The sequence below is a fragment of the Centruroides vittatus genome, unplaced genomic scaffold (assembly GCF_030686945.1).
Source record: "Centruroides vittatus isolate TY-2023 unplaced genomic scaffold, ASM3068694v2 scaffold_324, whole genome shotgun sequence".
NCBI lineage: Eukaryota > Metazoa > Arthropoda > Arachnida > Scorpiones > Buthidae > Centruroides > Centruroides vittatus.
The window spans coordinates 5,503,211-5,530,646 of record NW_027122701.1 but is presented as its reverse complement, the minus strand read 5'-3'; the positions used below and the strand labels follow the sequence as shown (position 1 = coordinate 5,530,646).

Sequence of the window (27,436 nt, the reverse complement as noted above, 5' to 3'; positions counted from 1 at the left end):
TTATCAAAGTTTCAAAAATATAATATTTAAATTGTTTGATGTGTTAAGATATTTCAAAAGAATCACTAAAAAAACTGGTAACTATTGACAATTCTAATTGACATAACCTCATGCTGCTATAACTATTCTTTCTCATAAAGGGATTTGTGTATTGTTTATTTTGCTAGTTCACTTGTTTAAAAACTTAAATGAATAAATATACAACAAGAAGTCAAAAAAATAAATAAAATGTTATATTCTCATATTTAGTTATATTCAGTTGACTTATTTACAGTATTATTCACTTCACCAAACTGAAATATTTTTATTTTAATATTTTCATCAATTACTTCTTTTGAAATATCTTTTCCCAAAGGACATCTGAAAATAATTATTATTACATTAGTAATTATTTTAACAATTATAATGTTTTTAATACTACTATTATATATGATAACAATCTGGTAAACCAGATGTGGCTGAGACACATGCCTACTGCTTTTTGAGGCTCAAACTACAAATTTCCTAGATTATCTAAGCCTGGATATGTTGAACCCTGTCCCTCTTGAACCCTTCTGACCACTTCACTGCTGGCAGAATCAGCAATAGTTGGTCCATCCAGGTCCACAGGATATTTAAGAAAAAAACCACTCTTCATAAAACTAAGTTATTTAACATATTACATACATATTACTGTGTATAAGATCTCTGTTTTTATAAATCTACTCATCAAATTTGTTTCTATTCTCTCTTCCAAAACTATTTCAAAAAGTAGTAAAAATAATTTTTTATATATGAAATTTCCACTTTATGATTAATGTTCTCCATTTTTAACATTTTTTTTTCAACCAGTCCCTTCAAATCCTTGTAAACGGCAATGCTAACATTACCACATTTAACATCTTTTGATTTTGCACATTGCACATTTAATTTCATTCAATTTTGGGATTTAATGGATTGAAAGCTCTATCTCAGATGAAGTCTCATTTCAAATGACATTATAAAAACAGTGCATTTTGTTTTTTGAGTATTCAGTTGGTTAGGAGAGTTATAAATGTTCAACAAATTATCAAGTTTGTTTTGCCACGTTGTGATAATGCGAGACCAACTACATATACCAGACCTTAAGCCAGGAATTGGGATGATGAGAACTTTAACAGAAATGAGAAGACGTCAAAACTTATAATTTTAAATCATTTAGAGAGGAAGTTGTGAAGAGGAATGACAATCTTGTTTCACAATTACTGTAAAAGGACTATGTGGTGATTGTGTGAATAGATGATGATTAAGTGGCACATTCGCTAAGCTTCAAAATAATAAATGATTTGATGGTGTACAGTACATGTTGTATAAGAATATATATTTGCCATCAGAAGTTTAAGCCAGATTTTAGAATCTGAAAATCAGAAGGAATTTAAATGTGACAAGTGGGGTAAGTTTGATTGCTTGGTAAGTCACCTTTAAACATTAGAGACAAAATTAACTTTCCAAATAATCTTTTGAAAGACTCACTCTTATTAGAAACTGACTTGAATGCAGAAAGTATTAACAAAATAAAATTTGCTTTGGAGCAGTTGGAACTGGTTTTAGCAAAACAAGTGAGTATTCTCTAGAGCTGTAAATATGGGCTGCTGCTATTTCATATTCCTTTCCTGATAGTTAGTGTAGTGAGGAATACAATTGTAATGACTACCTTATCCAGTGTACTTGAATAAGTTTTAAACAAAATAGATGCAACAATCCTTGGATTGGATCTAATCCAAGGATTGTTGCATCTACTTTGTAAGTTAATTTTGTCTCTAATGTCTAAAGGTGACTTACCAAGCAATCAAACTTACCCCACTTGTCACATTTAAATTCCTTCTGATTTTCAGATTCTAAAATCTGGCTTAAACTTCTGATGGCAAATATATATTCTTATACAACATGTACTGTACACCATCAAATCATTTATTATTTTGAAGCTTAGCGAATGTGCCACTTAATCATCATCTATTCACACAATCACCACATAGTCCTTTTACAGTAATTGTGAAACAAGATTGTCATTCCTCTTCACAACTTCCTCTCTAAATGATTTAAAATTATAAGTTTTGACGTCTTCTCATTTCTGTTAAAGTTCTCATCATCCCAATTCCTGGCTTAAGGTCTGGTATATGTAGTTGGTCTCGCATTATCACAACGTGGCAAAACAAACTTGATAATTTGTTGAACATTTATAACTCTCCTAACCAACTGAATACTCAAAAAACAAAAATGCACTGTTTTTATAATGTCATTTGAAGTGAGACTTCATCTGAGATAGAGCTTTCAATCCATTAAATCCCAAAATTGAATGAAATTAAATGTGCAATGTGCAAAATCAAAAGATGTTAAATGTGGTAATGTTAGCATTGCCGTTTACAAGGATTTGAAGGGACTGGTTGAAAAAAAAATGTTAAAATTGGAGAACATTGGAGATGCAAATTTAGTAGTGAGTGAGAGGTTGCGAGAGATAGTTCTCACAAAGGAAAACCATGCAGAAGCGAGAAATATCGCTGGTGAGAGCAAATTCCTGGTTCTTGTACATATTTGACAGGATTTGATATTTATTGCATCTTGCCTCTTCTCACCACATATTCTTACTCGCTCAGAAAATTCACTCACTCGCATCTACATAGTCGCACCCTTAGTCTCTTGCAATAAAGGTACTCATGCATCACATAGGAAAAATGTGCCATGTTCATAAAGTTAGCATGGTATGAACCCAAACAGCATAAGAATCAAATTCACATGCATTGCATAATGAATGAATTCCCAACAAAGAAATGCAGATAACATGCTAATTATCAACAACATTTGAAAGTATATCTGGATACACAACAGTCAAGACAAAAAAAAAAAAAAACACTTAGAAATTGAGCAGGGTTGAATTTTTTATCATCCTTATAATTCTGTGTGCTAACAGCTGCTTTAAATGAATGCAAGAAAATAAATTCCTAATGGCAGCTGTATGGAGAAACTACCATATGAAAATTTTGTTATAAAAAATATAGTATCATTTATCATAAAAGTTATTTGAATTTGATTAAAATTTATCATCATCAATAAGAACTTTTTCTTAAGTACAGTACAAATATTTGTACAAGTATTTATACATATAGATGTATTAATACCATCTATCTGTATTTATTTTTAACTTATTATATTACACTGTTCTGCATCAAAATCCTCCCATGAAAGAAAATGTGATTTTTTAATGTATAGTACTTGAGTGTGCTGAATATGAATCTGTAGTCCAAAATCTTCTCTTACCCACAGTTTTTTTTGTTTTAAATAACATGTTTTTGCAGAAAAATGGCAAATTTTTCTGCAAAAACATATCATTTAAAACAAATTGACCTCTTTTAGACAAATTTTCTATTACTGTTGTTTGAACTGTAGTGGAAACTTTAGGAAAAAGGTGTCCTGTTACAGGAAAAGGGAAACGGGAAATGTGAAATTTTTCAATGGAGGACAATCTTGTCTTTTGCAACAAATGTGCACAATAGCACATTTGTTCAAAGAGCTTCAGCTGTCACAACATTCTGCATAGTGGAGACTCTTTATCAACTTATCAAAGTTCAGCCTTAAAGGAGTTTTTCTGTACAATTGCAACAAATGTGCTAACAGGTCTTCAAGGAGGATACATTAAATTCTGCTGTTATGACAACTGATCAAGAACCACTTGGAAAAAAGTGGCCTGATCGTACAGCAAACATACAAGGTCAGAAGAATATTGCTTTTCCTGCTCTGGTGGAGAAAACTAAAATCCTCTTTCTTCTTCTTCATATCAAACTCAGTTCAAGAAAAACTTTGTGAAAGATATGAACAGAGAAGGAGAAGGCTTTGCTTACTTTAAGCAAAAGTTCTCTCATCTGAGTGATGCAAAAATAAGGAAGGGAATTTTTGTTGGTCTCCAAGTAAGACAGCTTTTGAAAGATCCTAGTTCCAAGGTCAAATGTAACCCAGTGGAAAGGCCAATATGGAATTCATTCAAAAAACACAAGGAGGAATTTTTTTGGGGAATATACTAGATAACAACCATGAGGAAATCATGAAGTTAGTAACATCCTACAAAACACTGGGTTGCAATATGTCAGTCAAGATGCATTTCCTGCATTCCCATTTAAATTTTTTTCCTGCCAACCTAGGAGCTATTTCTAATGAACAGAGTCTGACAGAACCTTTGTCCTTCTCAATTGGAAAAGCAATATGGTGGAAGGTGGAATGAGAACATGTTATTACAGAAAATGCTTTTAGCCCTAAGTATAATTAAATTAATTAAAATATCTATAACCGTGAGGCAGATAATAGTAGGGCTTATCACACCAATGATAACGGGCACAAATGCTCAAGAATCAAAGTAAAAACATTTAATAAAACAAAAACAGGGTGTACAATAAGATGATTACAAAAGTATAGAAACCAAAAAATCCAAAATGGAAAAATCCAAAATGTATTTCGGATTTTTACTATACTTTTGTAATCATCTTATTGTACACCTTTCTATACTTTTGTAATCATCTTATTGTACACCCTGTTTTTGTTTTATTAAATGTTTTTACTTTGATTCTTGAGCGTTTGTGCCCATTATCATTGGTGTGATAAGCCCTACTATTACCTGCCTCCCGGTTATAGATATTTTAATTAATTTGAGAACATGTTAGCAAATTACAGCTGGAGTCTACAGTTAGACTTCAGAAGAAGAATATAAAAGGAAGTAAACATGTCATTAAATGTTTCAGTTTTTAAATATATAGAATTAAGAAAAAGGAGTAATTAACAATAATTTATTTGTATCTAATTAGCCAATTAGCAGTGTGTGTGGCCAATAAATATATTTTGAACAGAAAACATTTTTTTCAAAAACCTCATTTTTCTCAAAAGTGCTGGGTGTTAGGCCATTCTGTTGTTAGATTCAGATTCAGCACCATTTAAACTATAAAAACCAGTGAAAATGTTTGATGGGAGCAGAAATAATTTTTTTTGCAGAATAGTGTTATTATGCTTCAAATTTAAAGTCATATTTGTAGTCAAAACTAAATTTAAAAAAGTTCATTCTATTTTTAAATAAATTAATTTACTAACTTTGAAATAACATTAACTTCATCTATACTGTTTGTTATTCCAATTCCAGCTTTCAAACGTTCCATTCCATTCCTGTATAAAAATTTTCATTTCAATTCTAATAATTTGAGTTATTTTTTATCATAAATACAAAGCTGAAAAAATTTATTTTCTAATAGTACAGTTTCTAATAGTAATATTTACTAAAAAATTTACAGCATGTAAAAGTTTGTTAATCTAGCATTTTATAGCCCAGAATGTCTGGCAAACTTGCATGCTAGTATACTGCAAATTCGAAGTTATTTGGACATGTGGTTATATTGAGATGAAGGTAGAAAAGTGGCCATGCATCTCATTGCATGTCAGGAGGTTGACCATAAGATCAAGAGCAATATGAGAAAAAAATTACTCATTTTGTTATGGCACCTTGTTTGTGGTTGGTCAAATGCTTTCACTGGTACTGGTGCCTAATATATGTTTATGCAAAAATCTTTTGGGATTAAGCTGGAAAACATCACCCAATGTTTGCAGGTTTCAACAAGAATTTAATCCTCACCATCTCTAAGGCAGCATCTATAAAAGAAGCTTTTCTCCAAAGTAATTCTAGTCATTTGAGAACTACTCTGTTTCTCTCCAATCATTAAACATTTAGCAATGTCGGCGAATAGAATAAACAGGCTGATACAACTTTTAGGTAACATACCTCATCTCTAAACCAAACTTCAGGCACTATTAACCATCAATATTGACTATCAGCTTCCACTCAATGGTGAAGCCAGCATTTATGCAACATAAGTAATCTGATCATGTGCAGGGAACAAAGTGGCAAAGGTATGAAAAAAAATATACATATACAGTTATAAAATACTGCCACTTAAAACTTGTATATACTTGAATTAAAAACACTAAAACTTATAATCCAGGTGATTTTATAAAAAGTGCAAATATTTTTGCCAGTATTGAATGGGCATCGTCAGGCAAATATTTGTACTTTTTATAAAATCAGCCGGATTATAGGTTTTAGTGTTTTTTAATATATAAGATTAGGTTAGTTATACACCCAGACAGCTATCTGAGTACATAATAATATGTCATTGACAAAAAAGTTATTAACAATAATAATAATAACAGCAGAAATAAAGCAACATGATACAAATAACAATTTTTGTTTATCATTTGCACTAAGTGCATATCAAGCTGGGGTAAAAGCTTATTCGGCTGATGGGAGACTGTGGACAGTCATCCCAGTTGGTGCAGAAAGTGACCTATGGTTTTATCTTCTAAACTAATTGGTCTAGAACAGTGGTTCCCAACCTTTTCTAGGATGCAGAACACTTTTGTGAGCAATTTTCTTTAGTGGAACACTTTCTTAAGTTAATATGAAATACATAAGCTTGTCATCAGTTATTTTATTAGAATTGAGCAGTTATAATTCAAAATCTCTACTCATATTATTAACGCCAATTCTAAGACAGGAAAAAATATACCTAAATAACTTTAATGGGAAACTTGTGCCTGATGTTTTTTACATATTTCATTCAGTTTTTATCATTGCCTTTATCTTATTCGAAACAGTAGTACACTCCATAAGTACGAGTCGTACATATATATTTAAGTTTATGAAAATTTTATGATTTTAATTTTTTGATATTCGGCGGCTCGAATACGATTGTACACTTTCCGATTTGCGACTAAATCTGTGGAACACTTGGGAGATGCTTACGGAACACCAGTGTTCCGCAGAACACCGGTTGGGAACCACTGGTCTAGAAGGAAAAATTGAAGAGCAATTCAAGAAGTGTAATTGGAACATATCTGCATGGTAACAGGGGTTGCAGGTTTGAGTCCAATTATGGGCTGATCTTTTCTTTTAGAACATTCTAAAGTTGTATTAAATTTAATAATTAAAATTTAATTAACTAAGATGGAAACACAATTAATTTGGACTAAAGGTAGGCAATTATCATAATCTCTATATACAGTCAAACCTGTTTTTATGCGGGGGATAGGGACCGCATTAAAAAAGACGCATTAAAAAAAATCGCACGAAACTTCACGAATGGCTGTAAAAAATAGTTTTCGCAACACAATTAAAAAATATTTTTTTTATGCGGTCAACAGGGACCGCATTAAAAAAAGTCTCACATAGAAAATAACTCAAAACCGTACGAAATAGAATTTATTGACAACAGATGTCAGCACTTGACTGCATCGTCTGGTCTATCGTCTGTTTTACATATTTTTGTCCAGGTGGTGTTTTGTTGACTTAAAAACTAAATTATTTCATTTTTCGCATATTCATGCAATAATATTACTATAATAAGTGCATTTATGCTATAATAAGTTTATTTAGCTATAATAAGTCAACGTGAGACATGACGAATCGCACGAGACTAGTCGCCAACTACACCGCACAAATAAAAAAATCGCACAAAAATAACCGCATAAATTAAAAATTCGCATTAAAAAAATCGCACAAATAAAAATCGCACATAAAAAGAGCGCAATTATCATAATCTCTATATATTTAATTAGCCAAGTTATGACCTGATGAATATGGCATTATCATTTGGTTATAGGACAAATGCAGAGAGAACTTGAGAGTATGGAGTGCAAAGGATGTCATTTCATAAAGATTTTTCATAACATTGTGAGAGTAATTTTGACTAAATTGCAGTAAATGATGCACATAAGTATTAGAATATTAGAAGTTTTGATTTGATGGAAATTGAGTAAAAAAATAAAAAATAATTTTCTTAAAAAATTCTCCACAAACTTAATGTTAATTTTCAAAAATGTATTTGAATATCTTACAACCTAGATAATATAATGAAAATTAGTTAATGAAATAAAGACTATTAGTAGATGCTTTTGATATAGTGAGTATGTGCTCCCACAAGAGATTAAAAAAATTTGGGGTTTGGAAAGTTCTAGAATGTTCTAAATGGTTTTGGAATGATTTTGAGTGAAAAATAATTAATTAAAGTTGATGATAAAAGAAAGGTATCTCTATATTTAATACTTCCAAAAATTCTCTTATTGATATTTTTAATGTTGAGGATCAAGAAATATGTAAGAACAAAGATTCCCTTGTAATGAATTGCAAAAAAATTCATTCAAACTTCTCAATAAAATATATTTATAATGAAAACCAATTGATGTTAATTCAATTTTCCTCCTATAATCTAAAAATCATTTTTTTTTTTATTTTTCACATTACCCTCTTGCTAGGTGCACATTCTCACTTATATCAAAATTTACTAATTGTCTTTATTTCATTAATCAATTTTCATTTTATTAGCTAGGTAAGAAGGGATTTAAATAAATTTTTGAAAATAAAAAATTCTGCATAGACATAATGTTAAAGAATATCACTTTTTATTCTTTTACTCTATTTCTGCTAAGTCAAAACTCTAATATTCTAGTATGTACTTTTTAATATATGCAACTCAAAAGCATTCTTCTATTTACCAAGACTTAGTTGAAATTGTTCACACAAAGTTATGAAAAATCCTTATGAAATGACATCCTTTGAGTTTGAAGATATTTGGTATTCTTGCACTTATGATCTTAACAGCCATGTGTGACTTAGATATCATTTTTAATAAATCATTTATTGAAAAAAGCAAAAATGTTCAAAAAATTACACCTACTTGATAACTAAAAAGAAGACAAATCACTATATCAATTTTTATTAGATCATAAATAACATTATAAATGCAAGAATACTGAATACATTTCCAACCATTCAAATTCATAATGCAAATTTGATGTTTTCATGATCTATTATATCCTTTGCTATGGAAAATTCTGATGAAATTAAAGAAAATAAACACTAAGATAATCTATCATCTAGTTATCATCTAGATCCTCCAGCAAATGCTCAAATTCAAGCTCTATAAATATTTTATCATATACAGTGTACAGGTGTGTTGAGTTTTGCAAACATTATGAATATGAGCATTTTAATGAAATATTGCCAAAAAAATAGCCAATAAATAACATCGAATGAACTACTGAGTAATTACTATTAGTCAGAAGTATTTATTTTTATTTTATATTATCTGATTCAATAAAACTAGAATTTCCATTAATTGTAGTCTCATTACTTTCACTGTATAATGTTATTAGTACAAGCTATTCCCAAAGTGACTGCAATAAGCAGCACCTATTGTATTTCACTATTAAAAAATAAGATACTCACCAAGCAATCATGATACCATTATCATTGCATAGTTTGGGAGGAGGACAGGAAAACTGCCAACATGATTGACCACATAATTTATTTAAAGCTGCTCTAATATAAGCATTGCATGCTACACCTCCAGAAAATACCAACGTTCTTTTCTCTTCTGGTATTAAGTTTTTTTTTTCACAGAATATCATAGCTCGCTGAACTTGTCTAACCAGATGTTTTGTAAATGCATGAAGTATTGAAGCACAGAAATCAGAAATATTTGGAATTAAACCATCAGCAAAAAACATCTAATTAATAATGTAAAAGAATTAATTATTTCTTCAATATTTCATACTTATTGATACTGAAAGTAAGAAATACAGTAAGATCTTGTTTTATATGAGATTGATATACACAAATTCATGTCTTTGCAGATGGTAAATGGTTAGGTTAACTTTTGGTTGCACAGAAATAATTCTGACTCTAAACTAAATACACCAATCAAAACCTCGACAATCCAGTAAATAATGTAATGCAAATTTGACAAATGTTTTCAATCTTAAACAAGATCTGCTTCAGGTACATTCTAAATTTAGAATGCAAGATCAAAAATGTTTGTCAAATTTACATTACATTAAATTATTTACTGGATTGTCAGGGCTTTGATTGGTGTACTTATAGTTATCAATCCAGTTAACATGAAGTTAATTTCACTCCGACTATTAATTCACATGCTGATTATTATTATTATTATTATTATGAAATTCAGTATATAGTAAAAGCATAAATAAAATATTTAAACACATTTTAATATTTTTTGTTAATTATAAATGGTTGCATAAGAGTCTAGCTTGAAGTGGAGCTTGCAAAATTTTGTTTTACACAGTACCCAATGACACACAATCCTCTGCATAAAACAAGATCATACTATAATATTGAAATTATATTAATCTATTTCTATTAATGTTTAAATTAAATATATAAAACTGTCTTATTTAATGTACAGTAATAAAAATATAATTTTCTATTTACATTTTAAAATTAGAATAAATCATTAAATTTCCCATTGAATTTAGTAGCCATTAACGGTTCATTATGTTTTGTATTGGACTTAAGTGGAAAAATTAAAGACTATTTAAGCAGATTTATAATTTATTAAAAATTTTTGTTTTTTTTTATTTACCAAATTATACAGTTTTATTTATTAAAATTCAAATCAGCCAACTTATCAAGTAAGTTTTTATAAAACACAAAATAAACCTTGTGAACCATAATTTACATATTATTGTATAAATAATTAATAATTGGCCAGAAGATCTTTTCAACTTCAACTGACTGAATAAATAAAGACTAGTGATCTTCAGATGTGTAGTTTTAATCCATCAATAAGTTAAAAATAATAGTTGTCACCTTTCCATATCATCTAACCCAAAAAAAAAAATTGTAAATTACCTGTAGGAAATAAAAAAATATATTGCAATTACTTTTTGTTTTATATAACAATATCACACTGTTATACAGGGTGTCTGAAATATTACTGTGCAGTGGCAAAGGCTTAAGTTTTAATAAAAATGAAGTTTACGTACAACATTGCTGGCATTTACTGTAGAAGAAACTGCAATGTCCCCCAGAGGCTCCAAACTCCAGGGGAGTGAGGACTGGAGATCTAGACAGGTCAGATTCCACAGGAGATTACGCAAACGAAAAGAACTCTTCCAAAAACACAATTTCCTTCCAGTTTCACAAATGCATAATTCTTATTTGGATTGGTGAAACTGGAAGAAAATTGAATACAAGAATTAAAAAACATATAAATGTCATTAAGAATAATTTCATCTTGCCATCAGTAGCTCAACAGTGAAAGTTAAAATATTGTAAAAAACAGTATAAAATATATTATAATTGAAAATAACCATATAAAAAGGAAACTCCAAGAATATAGAAATTATAAAAGTATCAGAAAAAAACAAATTAATAACAATGTGGGTTTGAGGTTACATGAAAGTTGCAATGGGATTACAGACTGTATTCAGTGAAAAACTTCTCAACAGATGGCACAGCTAAGGAACTTACGCTTCTCATTTTTAACTTCCTGTTGTTGCTAATCAAGGTTATTGTGAGTGTGAATATTTCTAGAAATATTGTTTATGGTGTTTTGAGATAATGAGTGCAAATTTGCATCATAAACATAAATGCAGTACAGTATGTTGCATAGTATATTGGTTTAATTTCATAGGTCAACCATCCAACGATCTCAACAGTCCAGAGTAGGTATCATTGCTTCCTCATAAATCTCAAGATAATATAAAAGATAAAATAGAATGCTACAGTCACTATAAAAGACAAAATGCAGATAACTCTTTCAAAAGTGTGAAAAACAACAACAGTAGTTGAACCATCCTCTAATCATTCCACAGAGGAAAGAAGCACTGAGGAACCAGCATATCACTTACAAAATAATGCAGCTGAAACTGCACTCTACATTAATATCATATTAGAAGAAAATATAAAATTAAAAAAAAATTCTAGTTATATCCAAACAATAGTGAATCTAGGGGGAAAAAATGTTTAAGCTATGTTTGAACAATGTGTATTCATCTAATTGTGTGATCATTATGTGTATTCATCTAATGGGTCTGGAAATTCCAAATCTTTTAAAATATCAAGGAAAAAAAATATAATTTGTTTCAGTATCCTACGAATTAAAATAATTTCCAGACATCATTCACTTGTGTGTTGTTTAATTACAACTAACTGGAATCATGGAACGAAAGTTCAAGCAAGTCTTTTGTACAAAGCATGTGCATGTTTTTGATTATCCAAGAATACAGTCTATATTCAGATCCTTAAGATCAAGATTAACAGAATATATTGGCATCAAGGTTGTAATAACATCTAAGCTTGTAGCATTTAAAGTTGTATTAATATTGTAAAATTGTGATATAGTTCAAACAACATAATGTAAACAGGTAAATTAATGTGTACATTATATAATTAATTGTTTTTGACAAGTCTGTATTAATGATGATAATATAACAGGTTAATATGAATTTAAGTTTACCTATCCTAACAAAGATAACTAAAAGAAAAATTAAAAATTGAGTAAAGTAAGTCATTCAAAATTTTAATTTATTGAAATTAAGTCATAAATGTAACAAATAATAATCTATTAGTGATAGCACAAATATTGTGTTTTATATAATTAAAGAAGACAACAAAATAACTTGTATCATTTGTAATATCAGTCTGTAAACTGAGTTTGTTAGAATATTTTAGATATTTATTGTGTTTAATGCTATATGTTTAACCTTCAATGGGCTAATGAGGGGTCTATGCATCCAAAATGCTTTCCTCAAGTTAAAGTTTTATTTCAATAATTTGAGTCTGGTTCCTTTTCATCTTGATATGATAAGTCCTATCCATTGTAGCCAAATTCTGATAGGCTATTTGTTTAATATGCAAATCTTTCTTATTACAGAGTATTTTGGCACACTCTTTTGGCAGCTTAATTCTATAAATAGATGTAGGGTAGACTCCTAAAGCTTGACACTGCTGAAAATTTCAACTTTTCCATCATTCTAAAATCTGAATAACCAGTTTTCTGTATGTTTTGGCTGGCATGGCCATGAATACTACTACTATTGTAACTGGAGAAACACTGAACTTATGCAATACACACAAATTTATGTTAGGGACACATTGTTCTATAGCAGCGGTCAGCAACTTTTCTGACCTCACGGACCACTAAACTTACAATTTTGAATCCCGCAGACCACTATCATGAATTTTTTTAAACGACACAAATAATAAATAATGATCATAAAAGATTAATTTTATTATATTAATATGAAACTCGCATGTTTAATTATAACAAATTAATGCAAGCCTACAGTTCATTGCTGCTTGTTTGAAAAAAGTTTATGGATTCTTAGCACTTTCCACAAAGGACGACAATCGCACTCACAATATTGTTTATTGTTCAATATTTATTGATAACAGTCACTTCGTATTTGATTTTAGATTCGAATAAAAACCCTCAATGAGTGAAAAAAGCAACTAAGCATTTTGCATTTCTTTCATAATACTTCACATAACCTTCAGTTGATCAATGTCAAAATTTCTCCATAGCCACCCAAATTTTCTCACAAACCATCAATGGTCCACGGACCACCAGTTGCCGACCGCTGTTCTATAGTAGTCCCAGAGTTCCAAGGAAATTACAGGAATGTGGCCCAGTTCACTAATACGCAGTTAGCAAAGTGCTACACATGGAAAAGGCAACCATCTTGACCCATCCACACCTGCATTATTTGCCTTTACCAAGCCACCAAGACACACTTTTACTTGACTTTGTCAATTAAACACCAAATGACATACAAAAAGTATTCTGTATTGAAAGAAAGTTGAAGAAACAATCATATAAACAAATTGTCAAACTTTGAGTTAAATTTTTTCTGACTGCTACAATTGTGGGATAAAGTCTGGATAAGTGATTGGGTTATGCATGTTCAAGTAAGTCCTAACAAACAGCCAAACTTTAAAATTTACTTAAGCACATGTAGCAGCCTTAAATACAAACTTGAAGAATTTTTTAAAAAGTGTGAACACTTTTTTAAAATTCAGATAAAATGGTGGTTTTAAAAATGCAAATTTAATGAAACATGTTAGATCAAAACTTGTGTAAAAAGAGAATATGGTGTATTTGAATAACACACTTTGATGAAACAAAACTGTTAACATTCTTTAAAAGTACAGTATTTAAAATATGTAAAAATATTCTTTTAAATACTTATATATAAATATCTCATGTACAGTACTTTCCATTTAGAGAGTGAGTATTGAATGTATAGGATGCATTACAGCTATTATAATAAATAATTTACAACAGCTCTGTTGCCACTAATAAATCATTGGAGGCAAGACTGACAAAGTAAAAAAATTGACTGGTATTTTTATTTTTTCAATCAACACTAGGCCTATTAACTACACTTTAAGTGTAAAAATTGGTAACTGTAACCTAAGTTTACATAATGAAAGCAAAAGTGTATATTATATATACTGCTTATGGGCACTACTGACTATGATGAGGGGACTTAGCCATCTTGTAGCTCCCATAGCTGCAGGACTGATATATAAATTAATACAAAATTGTGCTGATTAATATTTTCTTTTGGGGATGGTATGAGCATTTTAAAACAACTCTTGTTTCTGCCAATCTTTTTACAGATTTCTAAAGTTGACAACCATAATTAAAGTTAATTATTTTAATTAAACAAAGAAAAGAAAAATGTTAACAAGTGTAAAAAATGAGTACAACATTACCACAGTTATATTAAAATTTGTAATAGGTTTAAAAAGCTGAAAAATACTCCAAATTTCAGACTCACTGTTTTCTTCCTCCTCTTTAATAATTGCTCTTAAAGCTTGTACTTTTAATCCAGAAAAAGAAAAGTCACAACTTCTAAATTTATACAATGGGAGTGTAAAATCGTAAGCATTAGGATTTCCACTTTCACTTAGGTATTCAATAGCTCTTCCACCACACATTGAAGAACATTCTGGAAGATTCTTGAGCTTTAATCGTCTTGCAATCTGAAAAATATATTATTAAATAAATATAATCCATTTATGCTATTTATCAGAATACTAATTATTCATAAATTTTAAATATTTGTTCTAAACAATAAGATTTATTGCATTAAAAAAGTTAGTATTACAGAATGTAGAATTTTGTCAGTCATACTTTCTATGAATTTGCCTGAAATGAAAAACAACTTGAAGTAAAAGTTGCATCTCACTAAGCAAAAATTTAGGCTAGATGGTGATATAATGCAACTACTTGACAGCCTTGGGTGGCATTTTTTCTAAAAAATTTTTCTTAAAAGTACTTTGAATTCTTTATCATAAAAACAAAATGTGTGAGCCTGCAAAGATGCAGGAGGTTGTAAAGGCATAACATTATAAGTTTTTGTTTTCATTATTAATTTTATGTACAATGGGTTAACATTCACAAAGCTTGCCTTGCTATTATTTTATAATCTGGTACTAACAAGAATAACAGATCAACTTTTTTTAAAATTTGAGATATATTGTGAGGCCTATAATTTATGTTATAAATGACTAAGTTAATATAGTTCATAGAAGTAGAATTCATTCTTTAATTAAAAGATTAAAGAGTGTATTTTAATTCTATAATTAATTAATCACCACTTTGAACAAAGTTTAAGGTATCAATTGAAAAATTAAATGAATCTTGGATTAGTTTTCAAGATATTTGTTTAAAATGTTCAAACATGGATTCATGGAAGTAAAACATATGTAATTAAAACAATAAATGTATAAGCAGAGATATATGAGTCAATTCTTGGGTAACCAACACAACCTTCAATTAAAATAAAAAGCTGATCCACAATAATTTGAAAAATCTTTAAAAGTACACTTTTTTTTAAAAAAAACTCTTAACCCATAATGGAGCAGCCAGGTGATGAGGGATGGGGCCTGACATGTCCAGATGGATGACCCCTAAATAATTCTTGTGGTTTTTTTGACTTGTCTGCATTTAATCCTGGGTCCCCAGAGTGGTGGGCTGCCACCTTAACTGCTTTGCCATTGATACGTAATGCACTGCTATAAAGTTTAATTTAAAATAGATCTAACTGAAATATTTAAAAATCAATATATTATGCAATCAGTATTTCACAATTTTCTAAAGAAGTCCTTCATGCAATAAAATATGCAAAATATTTACTAATTTTCAATTTCATATCATTAAACAGCTATTCAAATGAAGTGGTATGTTCTATATAATATTAAAAATTTTCTATTATGTTAAATATAATATTAAATTTATCTTTTAATTTGCCTTTCTACATCTATTTAGTTGATAATTTTTAATTATTTCTTCCAATATTTTTTGCTATGTTCTACTATACTATATACTCATGGTGATCAAACTGCAGTTATTCTATATCCTTATTGTGGCTCCTACTCTTATATACAGTATATACATTGTATATAAAATACCAATCTAATGTAGATGCAGCTCTCACGTATTTCTGATATGATATATGGCAATTATTGTGATAAGGTGTGGCCAACCTGTTATATACCTTATCAAGAGCTTCACCCGGGGGATTATCTAAGTTTTTTCCAAGAAGTAAAAACTTGTCAACTTCTTTAACAACAGCAATTTGACAGTGACCTCCTGAAGCAAGAAGCACGAGGAAAGGAAACTGTATTCTGAAATAAAAATGAAGGTTCTATGAGTAATAAACAGTAGGAATAAAATAGAATTCATTCAATACAAAAAATATTTTTCTGATGTTATAGAATTAAAGTAAAAGTTTTCCAATTATTTAATGATTAGTTATAATAAAATATATTTTCTAAGTGAATTAGCCAAGAAAGATTTGTGAAAGTAAGATTTACAGCATGGAAATAGCTTATACAGAAAAATCAGTCTGTTTTCAAAAAATGTCATTTAATTTCAATATAATATGCATTTATAAAATGTAAACACTCCATGCCAAGCAATGATACAGAATTAGCAACACAACTGTATCAGCATTACAGAGATAATTTATTTAAGCAAGCACTTTTGAAAGTTTATAACCATCCTCTTTAGGCTGTATCATCATACACAAAGAACAGAATACTACTTTTTGAAAAATGGAACACAAATAGTAAAGAACATTTTCCAAAATCATTCCTCACACACAAGCATGAAATGTAATTGAACTATATAAATTACAAAATTTCAAAAGACCAGACTACACAATGAAATAAACTCAATAAAAATCATGCTGAATCAAAAAATACAAAAGTAAATTAAAACAGAAATGCCATTAATGAAATGGGTATTTTGTGTTAAAAAGCATCACAACTTAAGATTTTATAAGCTTAAATAGCACTATCCACAATTCTGGGATGTCAAGCATGGGGAAGTTACATGGTGACACTGACACAAGGAAGAGACTTTCAGATAAATAGCATTCTTTGATTTCCACAATGTCTTAGGAGTGAGGTTTGCGATCAAACTTATCCACTATTACTTGTTTAGCCAGCTCTGTTGTACATCTATTATGCACCACATCCTCATGATGGAGGATGTCCCAATATACCAAAGCAGTTGACCAAGTTAGTGAATTTTGTAAAGGAACAGCATAATCCCAGATTTTTCAAGGAATAGGAAATCATCATTACAACACCTGTGCAATGTGATCTAAACTGTCAAAAGTACTCACTTAAATAAATTGTCTCTGTAATGCCAATAGATAGTTTTATTGTTAATTCTGTATAATATGCATTAGTTCTTAAACACACAAAAGAAGGGAGCTTTTCCTTTAATTTTTATGCAAGTAAATGTTGATGCCCTTTTAACAATTCACTATTCAAATATTGTCATTTCCAGTAAATCTTTTTCTTTTGTTATTACACTGGCATTCCAACATGTTGAACTTTACACCACTGGTGAAAAATATTTGCATTAAATATTAAAAAATAATTGGACCAATTGATTTCTTGAGGTAAGAAAATGATTTAAATATGGCAACTTGAAGAATATAGATTCTAATTACAGTAAAACATCAAAAATCTGGACCCATCCGAATTTACAAATTAGCATTTTAAGCACTGTAAACTTCAAATACACTGTATAAATGTTGTAAGTTCAAGCCAGTATTTCACTAAGAATGTAGAAATATTTACAGATTCAAAATATAATTTTACAGAATCACCATATTTAAACAAAAAATATACTAATTATAAATAAATAAATTCTTTGAACCTGTTAACCGGAGTCTGAGTTTGAAGAATTTATTTATTTACTTATTTTACTGGTGTGTGGAGAGATTATACTAATTATAACTTTGAAATTAAAAAATTCTGAATTCATGTTAGAATATCAACAATGCAAGGAAAGAGAAAGAAAAAAAAACACACACACACAAACAAGTTACCGTTGAAAGTGGTTAATATCCATTTTTCAATGGATGTGTCTGGATTTTTGACACTTCACTGTATATTCTTATGACTATTATAATTCTCCTTAAAACTTTCTTTTCAATAAAGGAAATTTTAAGAACAAATCTGAACACTTAAGGAAAATCGGTGCATTAATTATAAGGACGAGATTACGCTTTCACTAGCATGGCAGGCCCTTATGAATGATAGTTTATGTTAGCCAGTACATGCGCATCAGTATTACGTAAACGGGAAACGTAAATTCGAACATAATTTCGACGAATTTGAAGTGATTCGAACGGCAGTTCCAACGAAATTCGTATTACCTGAGGAAGAACAGACGTTTGTGGTTCGAAAACGTTCGTATACACCTATTTGTGTTACAAGTTTGGACAAAGAGGGATTACACACTGGTAAAGGTTAAGAGGTAGTTATTATTTTCCGGTGTTGAGATGGAATTTAGTAATTTTAAGAACACACAGTAAATGAGCAATTTATTATGACATTATCACAATGCCAGGCTGCAATTTTTAACCATAGTTTTAATTTGTTTAATTTAAAGTATATGTTTTCCACCTCAAATTAGTAGTGTCTTGCCCATGTACAGTACATCATACTTTTCCTTTAACAATAGGGTCATGCCAGTCATCTATCTAACACATTTTATGGGGAAAATTTTTGAATTGAAATAACATGACTTCCAGTTTGCATCGGAAGTTCGTATATAGTTAATCAGGGACTCCTGCCCCTAAGGTTTCCATATCTGGTTTCAGCTTTCATCTATTTAACTCCATTCTTGAGATTAAGGAAAGAAGGACAGACAAACATGGGCAATAGTGGAAATTTATAGGTCTACAATTTTTTCAAATTGCAGCCCAATAACAAAGACCAACCTTAAAGTGACATTTTAATCTATTATTTTAAGCATTACAAATAAAGTCACAGCTGTTTATTATCTTCAAACACAGTTCACCATCTTCAAATTTTATATCTGAACAACAGGGCACACATTGAGCAACATTCCTTATATCAGTAAACAGCCACTGCAGAAGGCATGTCTCTTCCAGAATGAATAGATGTGTTTTCATTGTGTTTTTGTCATTTTGTGTATTTTCTTGTAAAGTACCTCTGGCAGAAGTTTTCAAACTAAATTTTTTTTTGTAAAATCCTTTACTGCATCCACTTGGTTACAGCTACAGAGTGCTCTGAACAGAAAAACTTTACGGCCATCCTGTATATATAATTTATTGATACACAAAAATTTATAAGCAATTTCAACTAATTCAACTAACATAAATATAGCATATGAATTGAATATAAATACAAACAAAGCATTGTTAAATTAACTTAATTTAATTACGTTTTTTACTTTTTGTAATAAAAATATGAAATTTTTTTGAAAATTATCATCAATATGAAGAAGATTCCATATCATAATAAAAAGAAAAAAATAGCTATATTATTGCAATTATAAAAAAGTATACAAATTTTTATGTTCAGTACACATTTATATTTTTTCCTGAAAAGATTATTGAAATTTTTAAAAATAAAAACAAACTTACAATTCAGTCATTCTGACAACTAAAGCATGAGCTTCCATATGATGTATAGGTATAAAGGGCTTTTTACTCTCATTAACAAGAATTTTACTATAATTAAAACCAACTAATAAAGAATGCAATAATCCAGGCTTTACTGTAGTGGCAATTGCAGATATATCCTAAAAAAAATTTTCAGTATATTTGAATAATATAAAATAAAATTGAAATAATATAAAATTAAAAACCATTTTATTATATTATAATATAAACATTAACACTATGAATTAATGGTATAAGCCAGAATAAAATCTAAAAAATAAATAAATAAATTACAAATTCTAATTTTATCTATTACTTGTACTAAATCATTAACTGTTTTCTATGTTTTATATTCATATGAAATATTTCATTTATTTAAAGAAAAACTAAATTATTCAAGTAAAATATTTTATTGCTTTTGGTTTCCCTGTTATCTATTTCATACATCAAGAATAACTATGGATCTTGTTTTCCTACATTACTTATCACTATATTCTACATAAAAGAAGCACCTACTGAAAACAATCATGAATTTTTATTTTTATTGTGTATCATCATTTTGCTTTACTTGGTCTACTTTAAATGTCAGCCAAAAATGTGTCAAGAGTAATTGGTTTCACTACATAATATAGTCCCAAATGTTTTATTCTAAAGTTTATGATATAAAGAAATTCACTTCCTAAGAATATATTCTATGTATCCATAGCAATATAAATTTATACTGTAAATAATAACTATCTTTTCACATAACATTATTCTTAAATATAAATATCCAAGCAGATTTCCAAACACCAACTTGTTATAAAATAATAGATCCCTTAATTTAATGGACTAATTGGGAGAAGCTGTGTCTGCCATTGTTAGAAGTTCATTAAATTGAATGTGTATTAAAAACATATATTAATAATAAGCTTACAAAGTACAGACATATTAAATGTTGTTATAATGTATAAATATGAATAAAACAATATACATTGAGTAAATTGCACTCATTGATTCCTTGATCCACCAACAAAGTACAGATCATTTCATATATCTTGGCTGAGCAATGTGCCGTACTTGGTTGGGCTCTACAGACATTTTTTGTTAAATTTAAAGATTTTCATAAAATGTAAATCCTTACATATATTTATTCAAACTCTTAATTTAAGTAATTACTAATATTAACATTTTTTAATGAAGTAAGCTATGAAATTTAATGAAATCATTTTTAATTAGTGTGATTATAATTCAGGTGATTATTTCAATTATATTTAATGTTATCAACACATCCATGTTTAAATAATCGTGAACTACTTATATTGATTTTATAACAGACAACAAATTCATAAAAATGTGAAATGTCTTTTTTCATCAATATAAAGTTGTACTGTTTACAAGTTGGTTATTCTAATAAATATCAATATCTTCAGAAAACTGTAAAATGCTAAAATTTATTCATAACTTTCACATCCTTGATAAATTTTGAAAATAAATTTCTTATTGCTATGAAAGTAATAGCTTTGTATACAGGGTGTATCAAAAAGAATGACCTGATTTTAAAACTTTATATTTATTGATGGAAACATACTACAAAACAGGGACAAAATGCAAAATACTCACCAAATCTTAAAGTTTCAGCTATGTTATTACAAATACTCTGTGTCCACCAGTAGCCAAATGTACAATATCTAGATGATAGCTAAATTCTTCATACACATTACATAAAATATCTACATTGACAGAAGTCACAGCAGCTCTTATTCTGTTTTTTAGCTCATCTAGGTCACGAGCTAAAAAAGGGATGAAAACTTTCCTTCATATATCCCCACAAGAAAAAAATGTCTGGAGATCTTGGAGCAAGGGCATCACCAGGGGGGGCAGAGGGGCAGCTACCCTCCCCTAGAAATTAGAAAAAATGATTTAAATGCTAAGTTTTAATTAAAATAATCTTCTTAGACTTCTTGTAAGTTAAAAAAAATGTTTTAATTAAGATATTTCTTTTCTGGTACATAGTAAATGATTAAAACTTTATGAATCATTTTTATTTTACCTACATACAATTCATATCTTCTATCAATTTACATCATCTTGCCCCCCCTGGCCCATTGGCTGGCATCGTCCTTGTCTTGGAGGCTAAGAATGGGGGGCAGTATCTCGGGGTCCGATGTGCCCTATCCATCATTGAGGCAGTGTGTCGAGAAATTGTCGTACATTGTGGCATCTAGTGGCGATTCTCTAAAATGGGCCATGCCCATTTGATCAACACACATTTCTTTCCTGGAATGTCTCCTGTTTCGTAATTATAACACACTAAAATCAGGTCTCTTTTTGATACACCCGGTATTTTAACAGATGTCCACTGCACTTTCAATATGCCACGTGTTGAGCATTGGCCTAAAAATGACACCTAAGTCAACCTAGATTCTAGGAGCCCTAGACCTCAAAATCATAAAAATATTCACTTTACTCAAAAACCTCATAACTGATTTCAATAGTTCTTCCAAAGCTTATTATATTTAAACTCAAAATTTAACTTTAATTTTCAAGTATTTCATTAAATACAAAAAAAAAAATAGAATATAGTTTTATGAATATAAATTTATAATATATTAATCAACTATGAATGCATTAAAAAAGTTATATTGCATCAGTAAGTTAATTATCAGAACAACACTACAGATCAGGGGTGGCCAACAAGTTAATCAGCACATCATTTTTGGTTGATCACAGAAAATGTGTCTGTTAAAACACAAATGTCATGGTATCAGTTTAATAGGAATATTAAGTCCATATTTTTCATGTAGATATCTTTTAACTACTCGTAATGGATTGGTAACACTTCATAAAATAATGTGTGATGAATACAAAGAAGTGCTCTTTGCATCAATGGTCATTCCTAGATTATGTCATTTTAGTAATTACTTTGTTGCATCCTAAGCAATTTCAGTTGAGTGCAAAATGATAGCCAAAGAGGAACAAAATTTATGATTTGTGTAAAGAATGGTATGAAATTTGATATGGTATAAAATAAATAGTGTCATTTAAGTTATGTTTTAGTGTATTTACAAAAAAAGCGATAATCTGCAATGTTAATTATTATCCAATAAATAAATATAACTATATTTTGCAGAGTAATTTTATTTGGGTGTATTATTAAGCTTTTATAGAAAAACAGAGATGTGAATTAGATCATTGATGCATTTAAATAATAAAAGTTGATCACAGTAAGTTGGCCAGGCCTGCTATAGATAAACATTGTTCACAAAAAATCATATGGTGACATCTATTTTTTCCCTAAACTGATGAAAGTTCATAATGCTACTCTTACAGAATTAGAAAACAATTTACATTCCCAAGCAAACTTTAATTACATGGATATAATAATCCAAAATTATGTAATATAATTTGCTTAAAAAATAACAATGTAACGAAAAGATATTTTTAAAATATCTTATTAAAATAAATTGTATTTGTAACATTTTATATAACATAATTTTTAATAAATACAAGTTTAATGCTAAGTTTCATTAATTTATAAATTGATCTAATTAAATTTTTCATTTTAATAAAAACTTACTTGCAAACTCATGCCACTTTTCTTTAATGTATTAGTAATTACATATTCTATCTGGTCTTGATGAAGAGACTTGGCTAATCGTGGTATAACTCCTCCATTACTAAGAAAAAAGTTAATAATAGTACACTTATTATTTCTTATTCAGTTTGAATCAATATAGACTAGGACAAACAATTTAATGCAGTGAATGTTGTCATTTTAACACACTTAAGACTGTATTGCAATAAATTAAAAACTGACTTTATTTTTTATTTTTTAAATCTAATTATATTTGAAACTAGCTAAGAATGTCTAGCATTGCCCAAAAACTCAGGGAGGGAGTTGAGTTGCCCTCATTATAGAGGAGCATGTGTTTCCCTTAAGGTGGCAGAGAGTAACTATGAAAAATTTGGTGCAAATCAGAGAGTTTGGCAATTTGTGGGAATGAAATCAGGGGAAGGAGTGAGGGTCTGACTTGTGAGTTTGGAATATATTTTTGGAGTATATTTTTTGGTAGATTGTAGAGACTGACTATGCAAAATTTGTCCAGATTGCTCAAAAAGTTTGGGAGTTTGAGGGTAGGGGAAGAAAGGAGGAGTGAAGGGTCCAAGTTTTATGGTAGCCTATGTTTCCCATAACTATATGGAGTTTGGTCCAGACCAATCAAATAGTTTGGGAGTTTGTAGGGAAGGTCAAATCAGCAGGAAGGAGTGAGGGATCAAAGTTTTAAGGTAGTTTACATACATCGGAAGTAATAAGGTTTCCAATTGTCCCTTGACATGATGTAATTTGTGACAATTGTGATTTTCTTTTAGTCATTTTATTATTGATAAGGCTCATTTGGGATTGTAAGATTGCAGAAGTGAATGACACTGTTGGATCTTAACAGAACTGTAGAGCATGCCCATCAAAGCAAAAAAGTCAAAAGAATCATACCTCTGCATGTGACTTTGCAAGATATAGCCTACCAAAATCAGCCTACTTCCAGGCACTATAGGGAGTCATGCTGTATGTTTCACTAAGCATGTTGCACATTTAACAGACAGCCTAGCAAGGTGGTCAGACATTCTAATGATATTTATCAGTAAAGAATAAAGAAAGACTGACATGCAACCCTTTGTGAGATATTTGCCTTCAAATATGAACACTAATGGCAACAGTTCCAGCTGCCATCTTGTGGATGTCACATTTGCAAGCAGGTTGTTTTAAGCAGTGATCACACGTAGTGATTTCCAGCAGTGCAGCAGACCGCAACTGCATCAAACATGAGTCACATGCATCTTATTTTTGTCACATTGTTCACTGGCATTGCAACTCTGAAACACGTGACCCTATAATAAACCAATAAAATTACAGCAGCTTGTTTTTGACTACTTTTGTGAGTTTACCAACAGTTTACATTCTACTTCAGAGTAATTATGAAATTTTAGCCACTTTTCTTATTAAAATGGCAAGCAGTTCCTTTTCTGCAATGAATAGAAGTAAAAAGGTGAACATTTTGTTAGAGCTGGAGAGAATACACAAAGAGTTCATGCTGTGTTAAAACTTAGCAAAATGAAAATCAATGGGCTAAACAATCATGCTTCCACCAGCTGATGAATGAAATTAAGGCTTTCAGATGCTGAAGGTTATCAGAGATATATCCATATGGATACGAATACTTTCTAAAGTATTTTAAGGAGGATAACCTCAATAATAGCTAAAGAATACACATCTTCAAAGTTCTATTTCACCCAGAGAACGTCTTTCATTGACACTTCATTATTAAGTGACCAGTAAGAATAATATATAGGGTAGATGTACCAGTTTTGGCCAGTGTACCAGTTCTGGCCAGAAAACAAATTTAACTTAAAAATATAATCACCACATATTCAAATCTGTCCAATGAAACAAACTTTTATTGTTAACTGTTCACACAGTTAACAATAAAAGTTTGTTTCATTTGTGATTATATTTTTAAGTTAAATTCGTTTTCTGGCCAGAACTGGTACACTGGCCAAAACTGGTACATCTACCCTATTTTGTATTTAATTTATATTTTATACAATCTTTAAGATTAAAATCATTCATATATAATTTAGGCAAAACATTTTGTAGTTTGGCATACCAATTTAGAGTGGCCCATAATTCAATATCAGTCATTATCCCAGAAGTTTTGGATGCTACTTATCAATCTTATAAAAGTGAATATTTGAGGGTAAGTTTTGTTCAGAGGATAGCTTAAATGATTTAATTCATTTTTAATGAATATATTTTTTCTTTAATATAAGTATTTATTTTATTCAATTGTATATTATTAAAAATAATCAAATCTTTTAAAATAAATCTAACAATAACTTTTATAAATTCAGATTTTATTTATAATCAAATATAGCATTTAATGCAGACGTATACCGTATTTTACGGACTATAAGACGCACTTTTTTCTTTGAAAAATTGCCTCCAAAATTCAGGTGCGTCTTATAGTCCGTAAAATACGGTGTGTGTATATAATATATATAGCATAAATGTACTGAAAAAATATTGTAAATAAAAGAAATATTTTATTCATTGCAACAATACACTATAATAATCTCTACTGCATGCGTATGTGCCATGTTATGTTTCCATAAGAAGTAAACAAAGCTACTTGCATGCAGCGCACTCTCTCAAGGTCTCCTGTGCAGAGCATGTGTGTTTCATAATTGTGTCTTGCTGCACTGTACAAGCCTTGATAAACCGTCATGTCAAATACAAACACATCACATCACATTACACGCAACGGATTGGCTCAACTCGGCATCAATCGAAGATGGAGATTATGGAGAAGCGTCCTTCTACATAGAAGGACGCTTTTCGAGGAGGTCAGAACTTACAAAAAAACTGTCCACCCTAAAGGAGGACGGTTAGTCACATTAATTAATATAAAAATTGCAATGGCGTTAATGAAGGCGCCGACCAACTGCAAGTTTCCTTGTTCGAGGCACTGGCTAGAATTTGAGTTCCAGAGTTCACGAGTTGGTTTGAGGTAGGTTTCATCTCTTTCAGTTCGTTATGATTTTTATATAATGCTTCAAACATCTCCCGAGCCTTACTCAAATTAATTTCTATCTGTTCTCTAATTTCTCTTTTGAGGTTCCTACCGACCTCTAAGGCTGAAACTGCAGCCTCTGCAACTTCAGTCAGGTGAGTGCATTTGGAGTGTTTTCTAAATCTAGCTTAGTAGTATCTATTTAATCGCTATTTTTCTTGTTAATAGTATCGATTTAACCGCTATTTCCTTCTATTAGACGATCTAATCGCTTTTTTCTGTCATTTCCTGTTTGGATTTCATCACTAGACAGGTGGATATGCAAATCGCTTCATTTGCCTGTTAGAAGTATCTAATGTGGAAACTCGATGTTTTCTGCCTCAAAAAGCCTCTATTATCGCCTACTTTTACTCTCTAGCATCAATCATAGCATATCTAGCCGTTTCTACTATTCGAAAACCCCTAAATCTATTCGATTTTCGTCTTTTTTCAGGGTCCAAACTTCCCAATCGGGAATCTTGTCGATCTTGTCAAGCGCAGTTCGAATTTATCTAATAAAACCACTAGGTCTGTCCTCTTACTCTTATACAGTCTTATCCAAAGATGATAATAAATAACCATGAATTCATTGTTTTGCTCGAACATTAAAATCACTTACTCAAGGTGAAATTGTTGCTGTGAGCGAAGAACATCTGAAATGACGTTACCAAATTCGTCAACAATTGCAGCACCTGTATCGTCACAACTAGTTTCGATACCTAAAACAGTTCGATATTTCCTTTCACAATATCTAAACGAATAATTAAAACCTCTTCCATGTCCCGATATAAAAATTCGATTAACTGGAATGAGCATTAATAAAGCTAGCTGTAAATTTCACAACAGTTTATAATCAATTTCAGTAAACCAAACAGCAACACGTGGAAAAAAAAACTAGCGCCGCCACAGTTAAACCTACTAATGTAAATTTTTGTTCAAAATATTTAATTATTAAAATACATTTAAAGTAAAATTAAACATCCTGTAAATATTTAAAATTTTTAACGGGAAATAAAATATTAAAAACAATATTAATAAAATACAGTTTGTAATTATAGAGATAC

General features: G+C 29.9%; 1 protein-coding gene across 1 annotated transcript; it reads right to left on the bottom strand.

The window, feature by feature from the left end:
- Positions 1–223: 223 nt before the first annotated feature.
- LOC136988260 (tRNA N6-adenosine threonylcarbamoyltransferase, mitochondrial-like) lies at positions 224–27,259 on the bottom strand. Its single transcript, XM_067286118.1, has 8 exons — positions 26,992–27,259; positions 23,345–23,444; positions 19,768–19,925; positions 16,354–16,483; positions 14,629–14,836; positions 9,272–9,548; positions 5,089–5,160; positions 224–360 (listed from the first exon to the last, which is right to left on the bottom strand). The coding sequence occupies exons 1-8, from the start codon at positions 27,186–27,188 to the stop codon at positions 246–248; spliced, it is 1,257 nt and encodes a 418-aa protein (XP_067142219.1). The 5' UTR covers positions 27,189–27,259; the 3' UTR covers positions 224–245.
- Positions 27,260–27,436: the final 177 nt, after the last annotated feature.

Bases quoted from the DNA above. Each gene is read 5' to 3' on its own strand.
- LOC136988260 (XM_067286118.1), bottom strand. From the start codon at position 27,188: ATGCTCATTCCAGTTAATCGAATTTTTATATCGGGACATGGAAGAGGT. The intron at 19,926-23,344 runs GTAAGTTTTTAT...AATTTTTTTTAG, and splicing joins AAAGTGGCATGAGTTTGCAA to GATATATCTGCAATTGCCAC. The intron at 361-5,088 runs GTTAGTAAATTA...AATTATTTTCAG, and splicing joins GAAGTTAATGTTATTTCAAA to ATGTCCTTTGGGAAAAGATA.